The sequence below is a fragment of the Puma concolor genome, chromosome B2, assembly GCF_028749965.1.
Source record: "Puma concolor isolate L17-30 chromosome B2, mPumCon1.1.hap2, whole genome shotgun sequence".
Classification (NCBI taxonomy): domain Eukaryota; kingdom Metazoa; phylum Chordata; class Mammalia; order Carnivora; family Felidae; genus Puma; species Puma concolor.
In genome coordinates this window covers 130289847-130313415 of record NC_141671.1, presented here as the reverse complement: position 1 = coordinate 130313415, position 23569 = coordinate 130289847, and the positions used below count along the sequence as shown (strand labels likewise).

The 23569-nt window shown below is 36.8% G+C and overlaps 1 protein-coding gene across 4 annotated transcripts in view; it reads right to left on the bottom strand.

Annotated features, from left to right (window-relative positions):
* The window catches only part of ADGRG6 (adhesion G protein-coupled receptor G6), a 143835-nt gene that overhangs the window by 34807 nt on the left and 85459 nt on the right, over nt 1–23569 (bottom strand). For all 4 annotated transcript variants that reach the window (XM_086708017.1, XM_086708021.1, XM_086708019.1 and 1 more), the window contains 10 exons: nt 18488–18573; nt 15783–15835; nt 14747–14809; nt 11525–11667; nt 8135–8246; nt 6725–6789; nt 6066–6276; nt 4660–4831; nt 3103–3243; nt 837–956 (listed from right to left, as the gene is read on the bottom strand). In XM_086708017.1, coding sequence (XP_086564143.1) covers nt 837–956; nt 3103–3243; nt 4660–4831; nt 6066–6276; nt 6725–6789; nt 8135–8246; nt 11525–11667; nt 14747–14809; nt 15783–15835; nt 18488–18573 — 1166 coding nt within the window. The remainder of the gene's footprint in view (nt 1–836; nt 957–3102; nt 3244–4659; nt 4832–6065; nt 6277–6724; nt 6790–8134; nt 8247–11524; nt 11668–14746; nt 14810–15782; nt 15836–18487; nt 18574–23569) is intronic.

Below are 23569 nucleotides of genomic sequence, written 5' to 3'. Positions count from 1 at the left end.
AATGTGAAAGCACTTACAAATGGTTAAAACAGTAAATATGATTTACGCATATTTTACCACAATAAAAAAAAAATTCCTCATGGATGAAGGCACTGAAACAAGGGACGCCAAAGGGTAGAACAACGAGGTCTCAGAGGGCCCAGTGACAAAGCAAGGCTAGTTCTTAGATGACTTAACTTCCAAGCCTTAGTCCTTATCAGCCAGCTTCCTGCCTGCCTGCTTCCTGCCTTGCCTAACAAATAGCAGAATCAAGAGAGGGACCCTCTGTAAAAGAGGGGAAAGACTGTGCCTAGCCTCACCTGGGACCAAAAGAAACCCCATATAATTTTATCGAATAAACATGATAGGAAGGGTAATGAAGCAACAACGAAAAAGCAACGTTTGCCAAGATTTTAGATAACTGCTAACCTCTCAAAAAAAATGAGTTAACTCTGCCCTCTTTCCCTTCTGCTTTCCCAGTAGCAATAATTTCTGACTTAAAAAAAAACAAAACAAACAAAAAAAAAAAAACCAAACCTTTAATGGCAGGATTGTGCAACTGCATCTGTATCTAATTTCTCGAAGTAATACACTGTTTGTTCCTTAAAAAGAACGGCCCTTTTTTTCACTCCTGTTCTCCCCATGTCTGAATCCTAAAGGGGATGAATCCCTCCATTTGCCACCATTTACTGTGACATTACGGCACCACCTGATTAACCGTTCTCCCCTTTTTTGGAAAACTGCTTCGTTGAGAAAGTACCAGAATAAAATTCTTACCATGTAGAAAAAAACAAAGGCCCCGCACTTCTCTGAAATGGTCTGCCTCTGTTCCACTGTTCTTTGTAGCATTTTCTTACCTGGTTTCTTGTATGTTTGATTTTAATTCGAACAGGATCCTTCAAACCCTGGATAGTAATGTTTCCAATACTGCATGCCATCACATAACTCACTAAGGTACCTTTCTTGGTTTCTACATCCTTTTAAAGAAAACAAAAATGTATTATATCATTCAGTACACTTTTGTTTGATTTTGGTGCCCCCAAACACACAAACTGTCAGCACTTTTTACATTTAAGATCTTCAATTATAGAACATCCTGTTTATAAGATTAAATTGCTGGCTTTCCTGAAAGAGCTTTGCTATTTCCCTTATTATAATAAATACATTAAGGGAACATTATGAGCCAATGCTGTAAGGCAGTGTTCATAAAACCTCACTCTTGATTGCTGTGACTGATGTCAGCCAGTTAACATCTGAAACAATGTGAACCCAGAAATAATATAAACTCATAAAAAGCCACGAAACAATTAGACCATTTCCCTGCCCTAGAAAACTACATGAAGTTGTTTGCTGTGACAGAAGTATAAATGAAATATGGTGTGAAAAATAAAACAACAACAACAACAAAAATTAACAATTCAGATTTCACATCCATGCCGATAGCCTGATGTGTTTAGTAACTTAGAACTAAATGTAATTCTGGTGGGTGAAGGTCCCATCCAGAACTTCTACCTTCTCTGCTTGTGCACTTGCCATCCTGCATAGCTTCCCCTTCAGAGACAAGGTTGTCAGGAAATCAAATCAGTGAATCCGTGCTGCAGAATGACTGGGGTCAACAGCGTCTCTCTCCGCAAGATCACCTCTTATTCCTTCTTCCCTTGTGTTATTCTCGTCAAACATCCTGCATTTCTCCATTGCAGCTTATAAATCAGTTGTTTGGGAATAATTACAGGATTTCTTACATGCCAAATAAAATCTCGGCATGCAGGATACTGTATAGCGTGATCACGCTCAATAAAGTCGGCAATGGCTTGTGGATACCTTGTCTTTTATTTAAAAAATACGCATATCTTGTTCACTATGTTAGGGAAGTATCACAGAACCCTTAACATTTTTTGACTCTGCTATAAATTCATATTAAAAACCAAACATCTGTTTCCTAATGATACGTTGATGGGGAGATGCCAAGGGAGAAGAGAAAGGTAGTGTGGAGAAGGCGGACTCAAATGAAGCAATAACAGATTCTTACAGTTCTAACCCAAATCCTTCCCACTGGGTGCAACCTCTCCTCTGAACAGAGCCCCGCCACCCGTGACTTTTTTGTGACACCTACTGCATTTCTGTTTTGTTTTTTTAAAAGTGACGTCGTAAGCCTCAAGTGATTTTAACCAATGCAGTTTTATGCGTACACAGCTATTAAATCCTTCAGAGTAATTAGTAATTACATTCTTAATCTACTCAAAAATTTTACACAGTTTGTTTCTAAAACCTTTAAAAAAAAAAGTCTTAACATTTTAGAATTCTGGGAAATGATTTCATGGTATTCCTTTTTCTTACCCGTAACTTACACCTCCACACCTCTATACATAACAATTAGAAACAATTCTACGGGCCTTGAGACTTGGCTAGTTTCTCTTACATAGATGGCATTGTTTCATATACGTTGGTATCTTTAATTTAATAAATAACTTTGATTTTTTAAAAAGGGCCCAGTGAAACTCTCTGGATCTGGTTGTACTTTCAAAGGCAACCAGAGGTCACCAGTGTTTGCTGGCAGGGAACTTTCTAGTATCTAGAAATGATGCCAATAAAAATGACAATATGTGCTCTGCACAATGCCATTCGACTCTGGGGATGTGTGAAGGCCAAAGGCCACTTGAAATATTAATGGGAAAGCTGATTAAAGCCAAGAATGTTGCTCATTATGTAAACAGTGCTTCCTGCTGAATTAAAAAAAAAAGGAAACAAAAAGCAAACCTTTCCTTTGGCACACAATTTCTTTAACTCTGAAGGTCTAAATTGCTGGAGAGCATAAAATATTTAACACAAGGAATAATAAATAGCAGCTCCTCCACAAATTCCATTTCTAACTGTGCCATGCAAGTCTCAATCCAATATTTATTTAAGAAAAAAAAACCCTACATGAACACATCTGTTAAATAAGCATATGATTACCTGAAATAAAATGTTTAAATAATTATGATAAAATGTTTCATTTTTGAAGATACGATATATTAACTTTTCTAAGCCCCTTGATATATTTTCAAGGTACCCGAACTTTTATTTTGCCTTTGGAGCAAAGAAAATCAATCTGCAATTAAAAAACAATTTAATGAACCTTACCTGGAAAAGTCCAGTTTTATTGAAGAAAGTAAACTGTGCTCTTTTAACTAGTACAGAATCTTCTTGACTTAAATTCTCAAGTAAGTTTGGAGGCAAAATTACAGAAGCCAATGGATCGGTTTGTCCACTCTCAAAATCCATCTGTGACACACAGAGACACACTGATTGACTAATGACAAATCACAGTGATAACTACCCCACATACTGAACAAGGCAGGAGAACAGCACTTGGCCAGGGTCAGGGCTCCCCTTTACCTCCACAGTAGGCACTGCCCTCCTGAATGAATGGCTACAGACAAAGGCCTGGGTCTCATCTGAGTTTTTCAAAGGTGGAAAAATGGAAGATGCACTGATTTTAACTAAGGCAAAATGAGAAGTCTACAAATCAGTTAACATTTTAAAAAATGAGTTAGATTTACACTTCATAGATTTTGAGCTTTTCTCAAAACACATAGTGAAATAACTACAAAAAAAAAAAAAAAGATTGGAGTTAGTTTGTCTGATTGCTGAGAATAAGTATCTCTGGGTAGAGGAAGCAGCTGAAGTTTGGTGAATACTCTTGGATATCGTTTTCCCTGAACCCACGGGTCAGGCCAAAGAGTATCCTCCCGCAAATGGACGTGGGATGAGACTGAGGCTGACCGAGTTTTCACCCTTAAATGTGAAACAGAATTATCCAAAAGAGCTCATACTCTCAAGAAGAATCTTGAGGAATCTTCCTTTTAACCAGATTTTAAAATATTTTATCTTGGTTTATGTCCACAGTTGAGTAGTAGTACATGTCCCTTAATGTGTTCTCCTATGTCAAGGATGATGTTGTGACATTTCATTTGCCCACACACACAGTAGGACCCTAACACACACACACACACACACACACACACACACACACACACACACACACACAGTAGGAACCTGAAAAATATTTGCTAAAAGGTCGCTTCAACAGGTCAGAGTGGCTCTCCACTAATCTGGCCCAGCTTTCCAGCCCAGCCTCATCACTGCCTACCATTCCCAGGCTTCATGAACCAGTTCAGAGTTCGTTCAAAGACCAGCAGAATCACCAATACCTGAGAAATTGTTCAGAGTGCAAACTCTGGAGATCCACCCAGGACCTACTAAATTAGAATCTCTGGGGATGGGACCCTACAATCTGTTTTGACAAGTCCTCCAGGGGATACAATGCAGCTGGACAACCACTGGCAAACAGAATACATGAAGCTTCTTCCCACCTGGGGCCTTAACACAGCCCTTTCTTCTGATTGAACTGATGCCCTCCCCCCACTCTCAATAGGGCAGTTCCCAGTCGTGGTTTAACACTTCCTTCTATTATCACCTCTGGTAGAACATAAGCTGACCACCCTGTCACCCAGGTTCTGAAAGGACATCTCGGTGTCCAAATAACTGTGGTTACTGCTACCGACAACCTTAGCAAACATTCTGACCCACCTGCCTGCCACCCCACCACCCAAGATCTTGAAGTAGAAACTGGCAAGTGATCAGATCAGTCTTTGTTTGCCTAATTAATTAGGATTAAAGAAACCATTGGCTCATTACCTGGAAATAGGATTCATTATTGCTTGGTAGACCGATGCTAAAATTTGAAATTTCATTTGTCCCTGGGGACAGGGACGATACTCCAAGCGCCAAATTCCGAGTTGTAATATTCACACGTGATGTGCTATTTAGGTCTATCTTGAAGGCCAACTCATCAATTGTTTTTAAAGCTCTAAGGAAATGACAACACCACTCTTAAGTAACATGTTTTACAAACTTGTACACATGTGACTTGTAGGACAAAATAGAAACTAAATAAAATTGTCTTTAAATTTTCTGATCCTAACATGAATACTGACACCCCAAATCATAATAACATCAGTTAAAACACAGAATCATAGTGATGAATGCATCCTCAGGAGAAATATTATGCTTTAAGAAATACCAACAATTAAATCATCCTAAAAAGATATTGTTTTTCAACTCTTAGGCTTTTTTTCTCGTATAAAAATACCTTTTCTACTTTATAACTGAGTGAGAATCAAAGAAAATAATGTGTGAAAGCATTTCTTAAACTCTAAGACACTATAAAAAATGTTTGCTATCTTTACATAGATAAGGTAAGTTCGAAAGTACGTTGTAAAAACATAAAATTTTCATTGAAGAAATTTGTTTGAAAGGAAGGAAACAGAAGAAATATTAACGCATTAAATGAAATAAATGGATGAAAACTAGTTGTGTAAAAACAGGTACAGATCACCCTGCCCTTGGCATTTTCATTCCCAAAGTACAACGATCACACAGCTACAGCAATTCTATGTCAGTCTGTAGGACAGAACTGACAGTCACCAAGTTATGCCAAATAGATGTGAGTGGATTGTTCACTAAGTGTCTCCTTTGCAAAGTGACATCAGCTAATATATATAATAGCTTATCTTGTGAATTAATTCCAGTAAACATTCTTTCAGATGAAAAATGAAATATTGATTATGTCTTCCTGCAGCTATTTATATATTTTGGCAGATGGACAATCCTAATCATTTTGTAGATTATATTTCTCAAAAAAGAAAATAGAGAACTTTGAAGTTCACTTTGTGAATTATCTTGAGAAATATAAATGGGTCTTATGGACATTTAAATTATGAAAGCTGAGGGGCATCTAGGTGGCTCAGTCAACTAAGCACCCAACTCTTGATTTCAGCTCAGGCTATGATCTCGTGGGTCCGTGGGTTCGAGCCCCACGTTGGGCTCCACGCTATCAGCACAGAGCCTGCTTGGGATTCTCCCTCCCTCTCTCTCTGCCCCTCTGGCAACTCACGTGCACATGTGTTTTCTCTCTCAAAAGCAAATAAACTTAAAAAATAAATAAATTATGAAAGCTGGGTACCAAGCATTCAGATAAGTGAGAAATTATATAATATGTATCCAATACATTTTACTCTCCAAAAGAATCAAAGAACACTTACTCAGAAGAAGACTCAAGCAAGTCACTGTCTGGACTGGTTAAGATATTAGAAAATATATTCATTAAAGTTGAACCAAGCATTATATCAATGTTTTCTTCTTTATTCACAATCCTTTTGACCTGCTCTACAATGCTGGTAATATTGGCCGAGCTTAGGGTCTGCCCATCACCAGTTAAATTTAAAATCTGGTTGGCTACTTCATTTGCTTCCCCTAAAAAAAAAGCAGAAAAACAACACACAAAGTTTTGAATATTTCAGGAATCCAAAACCCATTACGATATTTCACTTCATAGTCTCAACTTTGGAGGAACCTATTTTCATATACAGTTCTAAGAGAAATGTCCCCAGAATCACAAAAAAATAAGTATATACCTCCTGTTTAAAAATAACACACAACTATAAGACACTGACACAAATATCAGTTTATATTTTATGTCTTCTCTAAAACTGTCTTATTACTTTCAATCTCTGATAGAATAAACAGAACAGAAAGTTAGAATCAGGAAAAAACAGAATTTTCTACCTTAAGTGAAACAATCGTTTGCTTAGCTTTTAATCACAATGGCTATGACAAAGCAGAAAAATATGTCGGAAGAGGATAAAGAGGATGAAGTCATTTCATTTTGCCTTTAAGAACTGAAGAAAAATTGCTCACTTACTTGAACAATTAGAGATGTCAGGAGGCCCCCAGTAGGCTAAAGATGTGTTGGCAAGGTCACGGTAACTATGAACAAAAGATCGTTCAACTATTTGGCATAAATGACATTATAACTGACAAAATTAGTTAATAATAAGTTTTTAAATCTGCCTTGATAGCTAGGTAAATTTCATTTGAAAATAAAACTGGAATATATTAAAATAAAACTCCTACTAAGAATTCTTACTAGAAAAAAACCAGAAGCCATGCATCCTAGAATCAAAATACTAGCGAGAACCGACATCCTAAGCTAGAATATATCAGGTTACTGAGGTTAAAAGCATATTTGGTAACACAGGTCAGATACCTCTTTGAGAACTTTTCAGATAAAATCTGATTGATTACCCATAACTCTGTATAGCAGATTATAATCCATACTTTATAGGTGAGGAAAAAGACTTAGAGAAACCAAAGAATATTCTAGTCTCACAGCCAAGAAGAGGTACAGCTTTGTTTCAAACTAGGGTCAGTGACTCTCTGAAGACCCTTCTTTCCTCCCTAGCATGTACCAAATGTCGTAGAGGGTGCAAGGTCTGGGCACTTTCCATTTCTGAACCCCTCCACCCCTGCGAGAAAATTCTTCGCTGGGGGGTGAGGTAGAGCATGAAGAACTGGGTCCAACTTGCTCTTCACTGAATCCCCTGCCATCGACCCGTCTCTGGGGTTTCTATTAAACACTTAGGGAAAATCTACACCCCGACAGTCTCCATTAGCAGCCTGCCCTCACCTGCATTCTGACTTTATTTCCCTTTATTTTTCTGCCTCCTTCCCCCTCCAAATTGTTTAAAAGTCTTAGAATTTCAGAGGTGCCCGGGTGGCGCAGTGGGTTAAGCGTCCGACTTTGGCTCAGGTCATGATCTCACAGTTCATGGGTTTAAGCCCTGCTTTGGGTTCTGTGCTAACAGTTCAGGGCCTGGAGCCTGCTTCAGAGTCTGTGTTTCCCTCTCTTTTTGCCCCTTCCCCCACTCACACTCTGTCTCTCTCTCTCAAAAAAAAAAAAAAAAAAAAAATACATACATACATAAACATTAAACAAAGAATTTTTTTTAAAGTCTTGGAATTTCAGCTACATGTTCCAAAGCTGTGAGCAGGCGCTTTATTCATCCATATACAAGGTGCTTTGCTCTACAGACCACTCTGGTTTCCAGATCTCCCCATCTTTCTTTGGAAAAGCCTGAATCAGCCTGTTGCTTAGAGTAAAGAGGTTTTTTTGGTAACATCATCTTTGCCCTCCTTGAAGTGAATGATTTAGGTATTCACAGACTTTCCTGCCCTTTCCTATCAATATATGACACATGGGAACAACGGCACAGAACAAATGTGGAGGTGGATAATGTGGAGCTTTACTGGCAGGATTCAATAAAAGCATTACCATGTCCTTGAAGCATAAAAGCCTTGCTTCCCTGGACAAGGGAAGTTGTATACAGAGGGTGGGATGAGTGGCCATTGATAGCCTTTGGGATCCTCATCGGCATAACATAAACCTATGTGAAAATAACAACCAACACAGAAAGGTTAATCTGTTCTTTGAAGTGCAGAGGTGCAAGATGAGAGCAAAATGACGACATTGGGAATTAGGTATTTGTTTCACATAATACTGAAATACTAGCTTTTATGTTCAGAATTTGCAAAAATTTAGAAATTGGGAAAAAGAAACACTTAGCACGTTTCAGACACAAAAATTATCCAAATCAAAGTCACACCTGTATGGGAGTAGAATCATGAAACATACATCATTATTCTAATGTAAATTATTAGCAGACAAAATTAGTAAAATAAAGGTTTATTCAAAAAATTAACACTACAAGGGCACCTGTGTGGCTCCATCAGTTGAGTGTCCAACTCTTGATTTTGACTCAGGTCATGATCTCATAGTCCCAGGATCGAGTCCCACATCAGGCTCTGTGCTGAGCAGGGAGTCTACCTGGGATTCTGTCTCTCTCTCCCTCTGCCCCTCTCCCCCACTTGTTCACTCGCACGCTCTCTCTCAAGTTAAAAAATAGGGGTGCCTGGGTGGCTCAGTCGGTTAAGCATCTGACTTTGGCTCAGGTTATGATCTCAGGGCTATGAGTATGAGCCCAGCGTCAGGCTCTGTGCTGACAGCTTAAGCGTGGAGCCTGCTTCAGATTCTGTCTCCTTCTCTCTCTGCCCCTTTCCCACTCATGCTCTGTCTCTCTCTCAAAAATAAATAAACATTATTTTTTTTAATAAATCAATAAACATTTAGGGGCACCTGGGTAGCTCAGTTGGTTGAGAGTCTGACTTCTGCTCAGATCATGATCTCACAGTTTGTGAGTTCGAGCCCCATGTCAGGCTCTATGCTGACAGCTCAGAGCCTGGAACCTGCTTTGGATTCTGTGTCTCCCTCTCTCTGCCCCTTCCCCACTCATGCTCTGTCTCTCAAAAATGAATCAATGGTAAAAAAATAATAAAAAAATATTAAAAAAATTAGTAAACCCTACATACAGTGATGATCCTGAAAAATTCAAAATGTAATATGATATTTTTCCAAAGGGAAAAGGCTATAAAATACTGTAGTCATTGAGTTGCTCGCATATTTTATGGAAAAATCTCCAGCTGTTCGGAAAGCATCTTCTGCCTGGAAGTTTGCTGAGAGGATAGTAAAAAGAGAGTTGTGAACCGGCACCACATGTCTCTCACACATGCCCTCACCCTCAAATCACCCGACCTGTTGTTTGAAAACTCTCTGGGCAAATGTCATGACATAAATGATTCAGACTTTACAATTTTTAAAACACCAGAATAAGAGCAATAGATCAACAAAATCTTGTTATTTCAGAACTGAAAAACAGCAAGTTATACCAGACAGACTGTTGGGAACTGGTGTTATAGTCACCAACTGAACATTCAAAGAACTCTCCCACCTACATTCTAAGGCTTCAAATTGCCAGGGTTTTGACATTTATTTTTTTCAATTGGTACAAACTTTTCCTCATAGGCCCACTGGGCAGAAAAACAGTAAAGGGCAGAACTTAAAGTAGTAGAAATTACACATCTAGGGATGCGGACAGTTTTCCGGGTTTCCTCAGCTTTCTAGAACAAAGACAAGGCCAGCTGACACTCACACGGCTTCCTGGTCATATGTAAGCTACTATTCCTCACGTTCCTTCCTCGTGGAGACTCATGTGTGAAAGGGTGGCCCATCTGTGAACAAGCAAGCACTCTCCCACAGAGGCTCAGGAACTGTCCATGCTGGGGCGCCTGGTGGCTCAGTCTGGGTAAGCGTCTGACTCTCGGTTTTGGCTCACTCAGGTCATGGTCTCACGCATCTGAACCTTGCATCAGGCTCCGTTATGACAGTGCTTGGAATCCTCTCTCTCCCACTTGCTGCCCCTCCCCACTTGTGTTCTCTCCTTCTCTCAGAATAAATAAACTTAAAAAGAAGAAGAAGAAGAAGGAGAAGAAGAAGAAGAAGAAGAAGAAGGAGGAGGAGGAGGAGGAGGAGGAGGAGGAGGAGGAGAAGAAACTATTTGTGGTGACAACACGGATGGTTTGCATTCTGCCCTCTTTGAGTTCTCTGTAACTGTGTATGTTGACACATTACATATGGGTAGCTCCTCACAGAAACAGAGATTGTCTGCTTCTTTATCACGCCGGGATTGTGGCCTCAGTTACACCAGCTTCTTTGAGACTGAGGGCTGCCCACTGCCCTCGCTTCAGCCTCCTGCACATGTCTCAGGAAAAGTCTCAAAGTTTCCTTTTCTCTCTATGAATACACTTAATCGTAATATAATTCATAGCAACAGAGTAATAGCTTTACTTTTCGTTGTCCATATTTGTGATCACTGATTTTTCTAAAATAGTTCCATCAAAGTTCATTCATTTATTTATTCAAGTATTTAAGTGCTGGGAATGTGCTAGGTTCCAGGGGAGGTGGGGAGTGAGGGTGTGAAAAAAACTAACATGTGTGCTCAAGTGAGAAGAGATTCCTGCTTAAGGAAAGCATCCATAAGAATGCCAGCAAGTCCAGTCAAACACTATGACCTTCTGATTTGTACAGTGCTCGAGGTATCTGGACAGCATGAAGTAGAGGCTCAAATGACCCTATTTACACATGATGATGTCATAAGACACATCACAGAAAAGATGACTTTGGGTTGTCTTTAAAACAATGGTGTGAGAAGCAGGTGGATGGTGGGAGCAGAGCAGAGCAGTGTGAGCCAGACCTAGAAAGGCATAAAAGGGCATGGCATGTCTGGGCAAGGGCAAGTGTTCCCGCGTGTGTGGCTGGAGCTCAGGACGTGAATCGTGTCTAGGTGGGAACTCAATCTAAACCCTGGATGACTCCCAGATTTCTGGCCTATCCCTGTGGAGACAGTGGTATCATTAACGAAGACAGAAAACAGAAGATGTTTTCTTATATGGAATTGCCTTTTCCAAGATTTACCTCATTAGATGTACATGTACACACTCTTTATTCCTGCTGCTGAAGCCAATTCTGGTCAAGGCTATCCTGGCACTTTGCTCATATTCTTAGCATTTCCAGAATATGTCCCCCACAAGAGTATAAACTCTCCTCTGCCCCTTTCCTTCCCTTAGATTCATACGTGTTGAGTTGTTCTCTTTTACGTTAACCAGGTCACCCATTTGTTACAATGCCACCAATAGGATGAATTTCATCATCAGAAAAAATAGTTTTAAATAAGCAAACGATGCACAATGGAAGAATATTTCTGTGGCTGTTTCAGTTAAACCTGAATAGTTATATAGAATACTTATTAAAAAAATTAAAGGAACTTACCCAGTTGTTTTACACTCACTGCATATAGCCTCAAGCCCTCATCCAAGGACTCATTATTTTTTAAGAGCTTCTGTTGAATGTCTTTTCCTTCTAAATTGGGATTGTTGGTAGCATTGTAAACTAGAAGGGCCCAAATCACCAACCTAGAAAAACATTTCAGATGTAATTGTTGGAATTGTTGGTAGATTTTTGGGGGGGGGGGGGCGGGGGTGTGTGGAATAACAGTATATTTGGATATGGTAGTAAGAGGGATGACCATGGAGTGTGGAGACTCAACAGGCCATGACACTCAAAAACTCCTATTACTGGATAAATTAGAATGTTAAAAATATCTACATATGAATAGATTACATTGATTATTGCATGTATAATTCTATTATATCATATCATATAACCTCATTTCTTTTGAGAAATGTTTTAAGTAATATTTATAGTGTACATGCAAGAAAGGGCCACACTTATGACTAATTATACATTGTTTCTTTATAGCCAATAATAAAGTTTTTTAGAAAAGTTAAATTCCAACAAATATGATTAAAATGATCATTTGACTTTAAGGGTATTACCATTTACAAATATGTTCCAATTTCTCCCGAACTGTAATAATGATTTTCCATCTTGATGAAGCATTTGCCAAGTATGTTATATGGTGAAAAGTTATAAAATAAATACTTAAAATATACATGATGATTGGCCAGCATCCTGCAGAAGTCTACAGACTGTCTGACCTTGAACGTCTTTAAAAAGAAAATATTTCTAAGAGAAGCAGAGATGCATCCTAAAAGCCCCATAAAAACCTTTGGTTCTACATTTCAAAGTAATGTAATTTTCTGTTCAACTGTAATCATAGCCATAGTCAATAGCAGAAATCAAAACATGCCGAAGTCAAGGTGGTAGCAATGCTTTTGAAATAAGTATTCCCAGGAGAGAGGCATGGCATATCTAAGTTATAAAATTATGTGGGTATCAATAAAAATGAAATAGAGTACTGATATATTTGTGGTGCTAAAAAAAGAAAGATTCCTTGAAATTATGCTATTCAAGGTCAGGTGAAATTAAAGAAGAGTTCTATTTTTTCTCCCTAAATATCTGCTCATCTCAAGGGCAAAGTGCTGAACTGTTCTCATAATTCAGTCTGAAAAGCTATTTATCTCTAAAATGATCTACTGCTTAGTGTTCATATATAAGTCATATTTCAGGATGAGCAAGACAAACAGATATAAATATAATGGTGAACTGTCATCACTTAATAATTTTTTAAATGGCTTATAAAAAAAGTATCCTATGATTAAATTATTGTTGGAAGATAAGCTTTGCCACTCTAGTTACTGACAGCTTAGAGTTGGGAACATGACCTTTTACTTCTGTTGAATATTGAGAACATAATGAACACAATGTATCGGGATGATACTGAATACCCAAATTCAGCAATTCAAGAATGACCATGCATTTTCACAGGCCTTATCTCTGTATTTTCCTCTCTCATCCTGAAAACTGAAACTGTTTCATGGTTCCACAAAGTTCCATCAGTTGTTACCATCAATCACCCTTTATTTGAATAAACCAGTCTCTGCGGCTTTGGTTTCCTGTCTGGGCGATAGAGGAGGATAGCATTATCTGAGGTTATGGTCTGTGTTAAGTGTTACAATCAAATTGAAAGGAAAACTTTGGGGGAAAAAAGTGTGTGTAAAACTAGTAGATTGTGGTTTTGAGAAAACACTATGAGAGACTAAAAATTTATCAATGAACATAAGAGAAGTAGAGAGTAGGAAAAAAAAAAAGAGGGGAGAATGTCTGTAAGAATACATTGTAAATAACTTTAAAATGATTAAAAAATTTTTTTCAAACAATAAGCTTTTAAACAGTTTCAAAAAATTGTGGAACAAAGATTCATACCAAATAAAAACTACACATGTGGACTTTCCCATATATATGGTCTTGGTTCCCTCTCCATATTAATTTTCTGTGAAGCTACCCATTGGTTTGACAGACAACTGAAATTCCATGAATGTCAATGTCTTTCAAGCAAGAGTTTCCGAGGTACTGATGTATGCCAGTGATGGCAGACTTCAGTATTTCTGGGTAGTAGAAGAATCACAGAAGGTACACTAAAAAGGGCAATGCTGACTTCCTACAGAGGATATACCATTGAGGACACCCGCAACTTTGGCTGCCCCAATTGTTAGATAAAGTGTCCAACAAAGGGATCTGTATCATGCATCCATTATTCCAAGCTCAATATGATCTAGCAGCACAGGTTGGAGAAAAAGTTATTTGGCCAAACAGAGAAGTCCAGCCACCATTCAAGAATATAGCATTAACATAATTATTCTGTTCTTTAGATCATAAAGGAAAAGGAACTTTCTTTCCCTAATCGGATGTTTCAAGCCAATCTGTTGAAGGTACACAGAAAAGTCTCAACTGTAATTAAAAAAAATTTGCTTTTTTAATATTAAACAGAAAACAAAAAAAAGTAAGAAGAAATTCTCTGGTTAACTTTCATATGAAATTCTATTTTTGTCTTCTAGTAAGAATACATCACCTTAAAAGAAGTATATTCCATCATTACTGTTGTAAATCTATAAAATCAGTTCAGTCAATTGAAACGGAGTAAGAATTACATGAACTTTTCCTTTTCAACTACTTTTTTTTTTCTTCTTTGGAGATGTAATAGACTACCTGACCACAGCTAAATTTATTTCATTTAGGAGTTAAAGTTGTTTTTAATTATACCACCCTCTGAAGCTGGCCTGTGTATGCGGATTCTGCAAAGTGGACAGATCTGTTAAATTACCTGCCTGGTCTTGATACGAATTTTAAAATGAAAACTTCTGAAAAGTAGCTATTACCCATATTATTAGATGCTACCATACATAAGCTTTAACTATCTTTTTTTCTTTGATGGTCTTTTTGAAATTTCAAATAAGATGTAATGGGTTATCATAAACTAGCTAGAAATACTAAATATAAAAACTCAGACATTTTAAGTGTTCTACTTCTGAATTATTTTTCATCAGATGTACATTTCTACCCACTCTATTATTTGATGGTTTTGACTACAAGAAAAAAAAAAAACCAGTGTGTATTAGTGCTAAAGAAATAAAAGTGCTACTTGATTAAAATGTTTCCCTCCTATTTCATTATTCTCATTTCTCTACCAGACAGTCAAAACAGGTGAGAGAAAGGATGTTACACTTTCTGTTAAGACTTTGTCAGTGTTACCTTGGATCATTTCCAATGCTTCTCTTGACTTTAATCTTGTCCTCTCCAGTGCTCAGGTGAAAACTATAAATACAAATATGTACATTCATTATCAACCTCATCTGCCACATCATCAACAACACAATTTGAGGAGGTGAAAGAAAGAAGCAAAATGAACATTCTAGGCCACTATTTCCAAATATGTGTCCTGAAAGTATAGTTCTTTCACATGTCGGAGAACAAATGGCTCCATGGTCAAGTAAGTTTGGCAGCCGTGTGCCAAGATTTTAAGATTTACAACACATGTTAGTATACTAAAGAATATGAGATGTTCGGATATCTAGAGATGCACTCAGCTTAAGAATGTACTTCCGGGCTAATTCAACATGTGATCCTTCTTCTGTGTTAACAACATTTGTCGGGTTCACAGAATACACATCTAGGTTTCATGAAACATACTTTTGAAAACTAAGAATAAAACTATGGAAACAAGGTGCAGAGGAGGATATGTGGATTATACTATTTCCTAGGCAGTTATAGTATTTAAATATAATAGTAAAAGATATTTTTGAAAAGCTAGGTGCAGACTATAGATATCTCATCTAACAGAAAAACAGTCTCCAAATTGGGGTGCTACAGATGGTCCACTGGGGTGTGAGATGAAACCAACAGGACTTCTATGTATATGTGATTATCTTCTTTTAATTGATAGTATATTATAACATATACTGGCTAAGTAATGCACACACACAAATTTATTTAAAATTGCAAACATATTTTGGGAATACATACTAATTTTTTTTAAAGGTTGGGATCCATGATCAAAAAATTAAAACCAATTGCTACAGCCCTAAAGATTTTTGTGCACAGAAATCACAAAATATAGAGTTGTTTTAGAAAGATTATAAATATGGTGCATGTGTGTATGTGTGTACTTGTGCTGTGTGTGGGGGGTATAACCAGAGAGAGAGAGCATAGCGTTAAATGAGACTTTTTATTTACTTAAATAAATAAGTAAATTACTTTTTATTTCTTAAATAATTAATTCTGTCATTACCTGATATTGACCACGTAAACAGTGTAGTTCCAATTTTGGAAGGTTAAATTGAGCTGAAAAATACAATGGGAAAGAGTGAGCTTTGATAATACTTTCTAAAAAAAAAAAAAAATCTGAATCGAGTTTCTTCCCTCCCAAAAGATAAGCTGTTATTGGAATAATGCCCTGGGAAAATCCCAGAGAGCCAGAGTGAAAGAAAGGTGAAGATAACAGTTACCGGATCATTATATGCCAAGAACTTTGCAAAGGTTATTTCTTCGATCTCACAACAACTAATGAGATAGGTATTATCTACTCCTTCACCCTTATTTGTGAAGAAACTGAGCCTCATGGAGAGAAATAGCTTGCCCAATGTCCTCAACTAAGAGGTAGCAGATCCCAGACTGAATCCCAAGTCTGTCTGGAAACAGTATACTTTCCTCTCTAGCCTGTATTATAATGGGCTCCACTATAATGGTTCTTCAAATTAGCCCACAGACTGAACGCTACACAGTTGTAAGAGGGTACATAGGAGGATTAGCACAATAAACACCTTCGTATTCCTCATTCAACAAACACTGTAGCAGTAACACATCTTTTTCTAGTAACTATCATCTCATAAGGATATTAGTAAGAATAATTACAAATTAACAATACAAACCTTTTAAAAAAACAAAATGAGTTCAATATTATTGGGAACTATGTTTATTATTGTGTGGCTATTTAACAGCCTCATGGGTCTGAGCATCAGACTTTTTAGAGAAGGAACAGATTCTTCTCAGTATAACTAACAATTACATTGTCCAATACAATCACAAATGGGATTTCTTTACTGATATGAGATCTTCCTATTTGTGTATCACTTCCAGAGGGATTTTTAGGAAAGCTGCTCTCCATTTAGAAATGATACTTATATCCTAGTGTTTCAATTCGTTACTGGCTTTAATATGCCAGTCCAAAAAGTCAACAGCAGCATTTGTCATTATTAGAAAATTTCACTCCTCCCCTCAAGTTTGTAACAGAATTTTTAATTACATACTATTGTTTCCTGTGGTCAACTTGTTTTAAAGCATATTCAAAATAAGGCTTTTCTTATGATGGACTCTTCAAAATAAGACTGTTTTGTCATATCAGTTATTCTTTAGATAGATAGACAGATGATAGATGATAGATTATTGACAGACAGACAGATAGATTAGACAGTCACCACTACCTCTCAACGTATTTAGCCTTGTTTTGCTACAAACGGCATATTTGCCAGGCTTCAGCATAAAAAAACCCATTTTTCTTCAAAATGTATACTCGAGTGACTTCAATCACAAAAACTGTGTGAACTGTAGTAGTGCTGTATATAAAGCAGTACAAAGTCCCACTGTATACTATAGATAGAAAATAAAATAGAAAAAATAGAAGCCTATGGAAAACAAAATTTTTGTTTTAGAGATGAAAATTAAAAACCGATAGGTGGTATCTATAAGGAAAATAAAATAAAATGCTGATTTTTTTAAATTGGAAATTACCAAAATTTTCATTAATAGAATACTGATTAAATAAATTAGCATAACCTAAATCTCCCTCAACAGAAGACTTAAGGGGTGCTTGGGTGGCTCAGTCGGTTGAGCCTCTGACTTCAGCTCAGGTCATGATCTCACAGTTTGTGAGTTCGAGCCCTGCATGGGGCTCTGTGCTGACAGCTCAGGGCCTGGAGCCTGCTTCAGATTCTGTGTCTCCCTCTCTCTCTGCTCCTCCCCTGCTCACACTCTGTCTCTCTCTCTCTCAAAAATAAAGATAGATTAAAAAAAACAAAAACAAAAACAAAAACAAAAACAGAAGACTTAAATGACCAGACAGTCACATAATGGAATACTATGCACCTTTAAAAAAGAATAAAAAGAAAACTTAGATAAGGAAGGTCTCTGTGTACTTTGATGGAAACCTGGCAATTACAAAAATAAGTACAATGATATGTAAGATATGCTCTTAGTGAAAAACAGGAGGAAAAATACAAATCTACAGTCCTTTTAAAAAATGTTTATTTATTTTTAAGAAAGGGGGGGAGGGGCAGAGAGAGAGAGGGGAAACAGAGGATCCAAAGCAGGCTCTGCTGTGCTATCAGCACAGAGACTGATACAGGGCTCGAATTCATGAACTATGAGATCATGACCTGAGCCAAAGTCGGACAGTTAACCAACTGAGCCACCCAGATACCCCAAGAATATATAGCCTTGTTTTCTTTTATATGCACAAAGAAATTCAGGGCGGGGGAACAAACAAGAAAAACTAAGCAGATGGGTTTGTCTCCAGGGAGATGAGCTACAAAGATGGTCAGAATACTTTCACGATATATTTTGTTATACTTTTTGGTTTATGAATCAAACATTCAAACAATTAAATAAAAAATATAGAATCTACTTTTTAAAGCTATGCTGAAAATGTAGGGATATAATAGTAAATAAAGATAACTATCAAAATATATTTCTATTTGTGTGGTACTTTCCTTATTTAGACATTAATCATCTATGAGGCTTGTCCTTGATTCAAATGTCACTCTCTCACTATGCATCAGCATACACCTTACTACTATGTCTATTCATAGTAAGTATAAGGAAGAGTGTCTGCGTTTCAGTATGATCTACGGACTCAATAACCCAGACAGTAGATTCCTTTGCAGGTTTCCAGAGGTTAAAGGCTTCAAATCACAAAAGAAATTATATAAGTTCACTTACCCATTCTGCCACCTTGTTCTGTACTTTAACCTCAGGGTGATGAAGGATGTTTTGAATCACTATGGAAATTCTAAAGATAATTCCATCTGTCCATTGGAAATAGGATTTAGCCGTTAATTATCTTTTATAGTCCTACAATTATCAATTTAAATATACAATCACACAACTTCACACAGTGTAAAGAAATGACTTCTGTTGGAGAAACAGGCTTCTAGTTACGGAATAAGTCACAGTAATAAAAGGTACAGTATAGAAAATACCATCAATAGTATTGTAATAGTGTTGTGTGTTGATAGATGGTAGCTACACTTTCAGTGAGCACAGCATCACACACAGACTTGTGGAATACCTGAAACTAACTAACATTGTGTGTCAACTACACTTCGATTAAGAAAAAACTAAAAAATAAAAAAAAAAACACTTTCTACACAGGTACAGAAAAGTTGAGATATTTTGACTTAATGCTCATTGACCTTTGCAACTGCTTAGCAAGAGTTATCAATTAGTTTATTCTGAGAAATAACCCATTTCTCCTACATTATCACCTATATATGTTTCTTTAATTCTATAGATTTTGGATATTTACTCTAATTTTTTCATGACTTTCTCATGTACAATTTGATCTCATGTAATAAGAAATTATCATTTTTTTTGTACCTTATAAAGAATGACAGGGTTTGGGGGGTGAAAACTTAAGTGGGATGATGGGCAGAAGTTAGCTTGAAAAAGAACAGATACACATATTTGTTGCCCTCTGCTCCTTATTCTCCACCCCCCCCCACAGCGTTTACTTCTAAGTCATTCACCAGATTTTTCATCAAAATTCCATAAATGTAGTCGCTTGTATCAAAATAAAGGGGGGAGGGAAGAAAGAATATTTGCAGATAGAATTTTAACTGGACTAAGTTGCTTTAAAAAGAAAACTTTATGTGAGAAGAAGGTTCTGCTTTTTTCTTTTGGGGATCTTTAAAGTAGTCTGATGTATTTTTTTTTGTAAATGCAAATCAAGGTCACCACCCAAGGTTTGCTGAATCTCTCTAGATGTGTGTTATAGGATACCTTACTATAAATAGCTAATGAAAAAAATATCATTTTAAAATATGTTAGGTTATATATAGAAACGAATTGATTCTCCATTATTTTGTCAATCATCTTTCTTCATGCTTATATTTTGGTAAGTCTTCAGGAAAGTATGCATAGAAAATGTAGAAAGTAGGGGCGCCTGGGTGGCGCAGTCGGTTAAGCGTCCGGCTTCAGCCAGGTCACAATCTCGCGGTCCGTGAGTTCGAGCCCCGCATCAGGTCTGGGCTGATGGCTCAGACCTGGAGCCTGTTTCCGATTCTGTGTCTCCCTCTCTCTCTGCCCCTCCCCCGTTCATGCTCTGTCTCTCTCTGTCCCAAAAATAAATAAACGTTGAAAAAAAATTTAAAAAAAAAAAAAAAAAAAGAAAATGTAGAAAGTATATAATTTAAATACTGTTGGGGAATAGATTTAATGAAAAATTTGGAAAGTCAGTAGAAAATACATAAAACTCTGCCTCTGGAAATCCCCATATCTACCAAAATGCAAATTCCAGTCCCACTACCAAAGGAATGTTTTTCCAGTATGGGGTCAGAATCTCATACTAAAACTTTTGCCGCTCCCAGAGGTAATAGTCTAAATACATGAAATTGGTACAAGTCCAAGGACAAGTGGGTTTAACTTATGCAGACTAGGTTATTTCAGCTTCTAAAACTCTTCAGGTATTTTAATGAAGTTGATTTTATGTTCCTCTAAAAATATTCTGAATTTAAAATACTTAGAGGAATATATTCAAAACAAATGATAATAATTCAGATTAACAAAACCCATTCAGACTGTATGTCTCATCATATAAAATTATGGATATTCTGAAAGAAGAAATTCAAATTGCAGAGGTCCCAGAGTTATTCCAGGATCCTAAGGACAATTCTGGGAATGTTCACTTGTGCCAGCAGAGTAGCTGAAAAGCCACCACTAGATGGAGACGTAAAGCATGTGTTTAAGACCAGTATTCTTTCCCTCTCAGGAAAATATTGCAAAATACTAAAAATCATTATTTTTAATCACTGAGATTTCTGAAACGTTTTGGAAACATTTAAGATGTTTTTATTTAAATTTTAGATATCTGCTGCCTCATTTTTCAATTTGCTGTTATTTATAAAGGAGAAAGACCTCCAATATCAGAGATAATCTAAATGAATTTATAAATATAGTACTCTCCCTAGAGTTATATTGCTTACAGCAAATAAAATATGTGAACACAGAAAACAACCTAACATCTTGTGTTACAGATTCTCCTGTGTTATAGATCACTTTCAAAGTCATTTCTTTTTAGAAGCCTTGGAATGAAGTATCCATATACTCAAGGGAGTCTACTTGTTAAACTTACTTAAAATTGCTGAATAACACAGTCAACAACTAAACATGAGAAATGCCCAGGAGTGGACTGTCAACACTAGATAAAATGTCCACCAAAGAACTGGTAAGAAGGGTTTTGGTTTGCAGCAAAATAATTGGCTTAAGCATTGCCATTGCAGAAAATACACAATTAAGACACACTAAGGCAGGCTTTCCCATGTCATTCTAGAGGTCAAGTGGTCCTCTATAGATGTAACAACGCTCACAGTGTCTCATTAGAAAAGCTTATTACAAATTTTCATATATTCCAGAGACTTCAAAAGCTGTATGTATTATCCTACTAATGGCATCCAAGCCAGAAGAATTCATGATAGACATTTCTTGGGGGGAAAAAAGTATTTAAGAGTATATCCATTTTCCAATTCGATAACTCTTTCATCCATGCAGGACTTCAAAGCAGAAATCATTGCTTATCATTACAGACGTGGCATCAAAATGGTATTGCTGTCTATAGGTCTTTCTCCAATTAATCATTTTTTTGGTCCTTAACACCCTTTTCAGAGTTTCTTAAAAGATATAGAAACGAGACTACTTTATTCTATATTGAAGGGTGTGAAATAAAGGTTTGAAAGGCAGATTTTAAAATATTTATTTGAAAAGACAGATGTTAAAATATAAACCAAATGTTATTTTAGAGTCAAAATGATGTCTTTGGACCAGTGATGAGGCAATTATAACACATAAGTAGCATTTATAAGAAGACTCGAGTCCTGCTCATCCTATACACACGATTTCTTTAGATAACAAGAATGTAAAGCTAGAATGATTGTCTGGTCCATACATACACCCAGAGAGTAAATTTATGTTAAGAAACTGGAAGCAGTGGTACAATGAATACTTGTAAGCTAGGTTTTTTTGGACAATAATAAGGACTAACAGAGTTAGTTCCTTGCTTGGGTTACTTGTGTTGACCCCACAAAATTTAATATCCAGGGGCACTGGAGTGATGCTTCAAGCACAGAAAATAATATTTGGTATGCAAATAATAACTGACTCAAGAGCTTTCCTTAAGAATGTAATGTAAAAGGCACAAAAAAATTATTTGTGGGAATACCTCGGTTATCCGTTACAGACTGAAATATCTGTTTATGAAAAGTAACTTAAAGATTTTCCTAGTATACAATCTGAGGTATCAAAGTCCTATTGAAAATAACAAAAGGAAGTTTACATAGGAACATTTCACAAAGTCTAGGAAAACGCATTTCATCGATACACTGAAGAAGTCTGTCTGTCAATCTCGATCCCTGCCCACCCCCTATACCAGCATATCATCATTGGTAGACTCAGCAAAACTCTTCGATAGTCTGGAGTTTAAAGGATTGGGTACGATAGATAGATGACAAATTTGATAGCTGTACCTATCTTTCTTACAGTCAATAAAATAGGATTCTCTAATATATCAGATCATGATAAGCCTGAGAATGTTTACTGTATCCATTTCCCGAGGAATAAGAGAAGTGTATCTGGAGTTGCTGACAGTATGTGAATGATTTAGACATGACCTTAAGTTCCATTTATTCACAAGGTGAACAAGTAATTCTCTTTCCAATTATTTCTAACTTGACCACATCAAAGAAAAAATATTAATTAGATTACAGTCTGCCTCTAACACTTTGTTACTCTCCCTTTTTAAAAAGATAGTGAAGGCGTAGTGAAGGTGTAGAGATACAAGAAAACAATAGGAGATGGAGAGAATTTAATAATATTGTTTTCATTATATTCATTTTCATTTTTCATTTCTATTTTACAACAGTGTTACAACAGCAATATCAATTTTCCCAAATAAACACAAATGCTTAAGTAAAAATGTGAGTCGATTTAGGAACAAAACCTATTCAATCAATTGTATAGGTGGCTAAATATATGGTAAAAATTGTTCAGATGGTACACAGATTGGAGGACGTGATTTTGAGAATATTTCTACCACATGATGACTTTTGAATATTTTTAAATGCTAGGACTGCATTTTTTATCCAGAATCATCTAAATTAGGTTTTTCCCTCTAATGTAGTCAAGTCAAACCATTTTAACTGATTCTAACATTTGCTCGCTTTGTTGAAACCCCATTGAAGGTTATGACGCAGAGAGAGACGGCTGAACAAGGCTCTCTTCAAGAATGTCAGAAATGACATGACTGAGTGAATACAGCTCCACTCTACCAAAGTCAAGGACTCTGAAGCATCATATAAACGTTCTTGGGCAGTAGAGGACGTGCCAGTCCTGGAGGGAGAATGCCACAGAGGCTCTTTGTATGTTCGTACAAAGAGCGAAATACTTAGTTAGAATTATAATATTCCCATCTACTGGCTGGAGTCCATGTGAAATATGCACTGGAAACTTCAGCTGTTGCTGCTTTTTCCTGGGGGTTGCTGGAATGTCTGCCCCATCATAAATCTCCTTGGTGTAACTACCAGAATAACCATAAACACTTCCCTGAATCGATGTCTTTATAACTGTAGTGAAATTTAGATCTATGTTTCATGTAAAATATTCCATACTTCCAATTTAAATGTCCTTACAGAGGAAGTTGGTATAACCCCCGAAGCCAAAGAAAAAATGAACTATGTGGGTTTCTTTTCTCTGGGTTTTTGTCCTTGGTGATATACTGCAGATGTTTTGGCCTCACAAGTGAAATGATTGGGG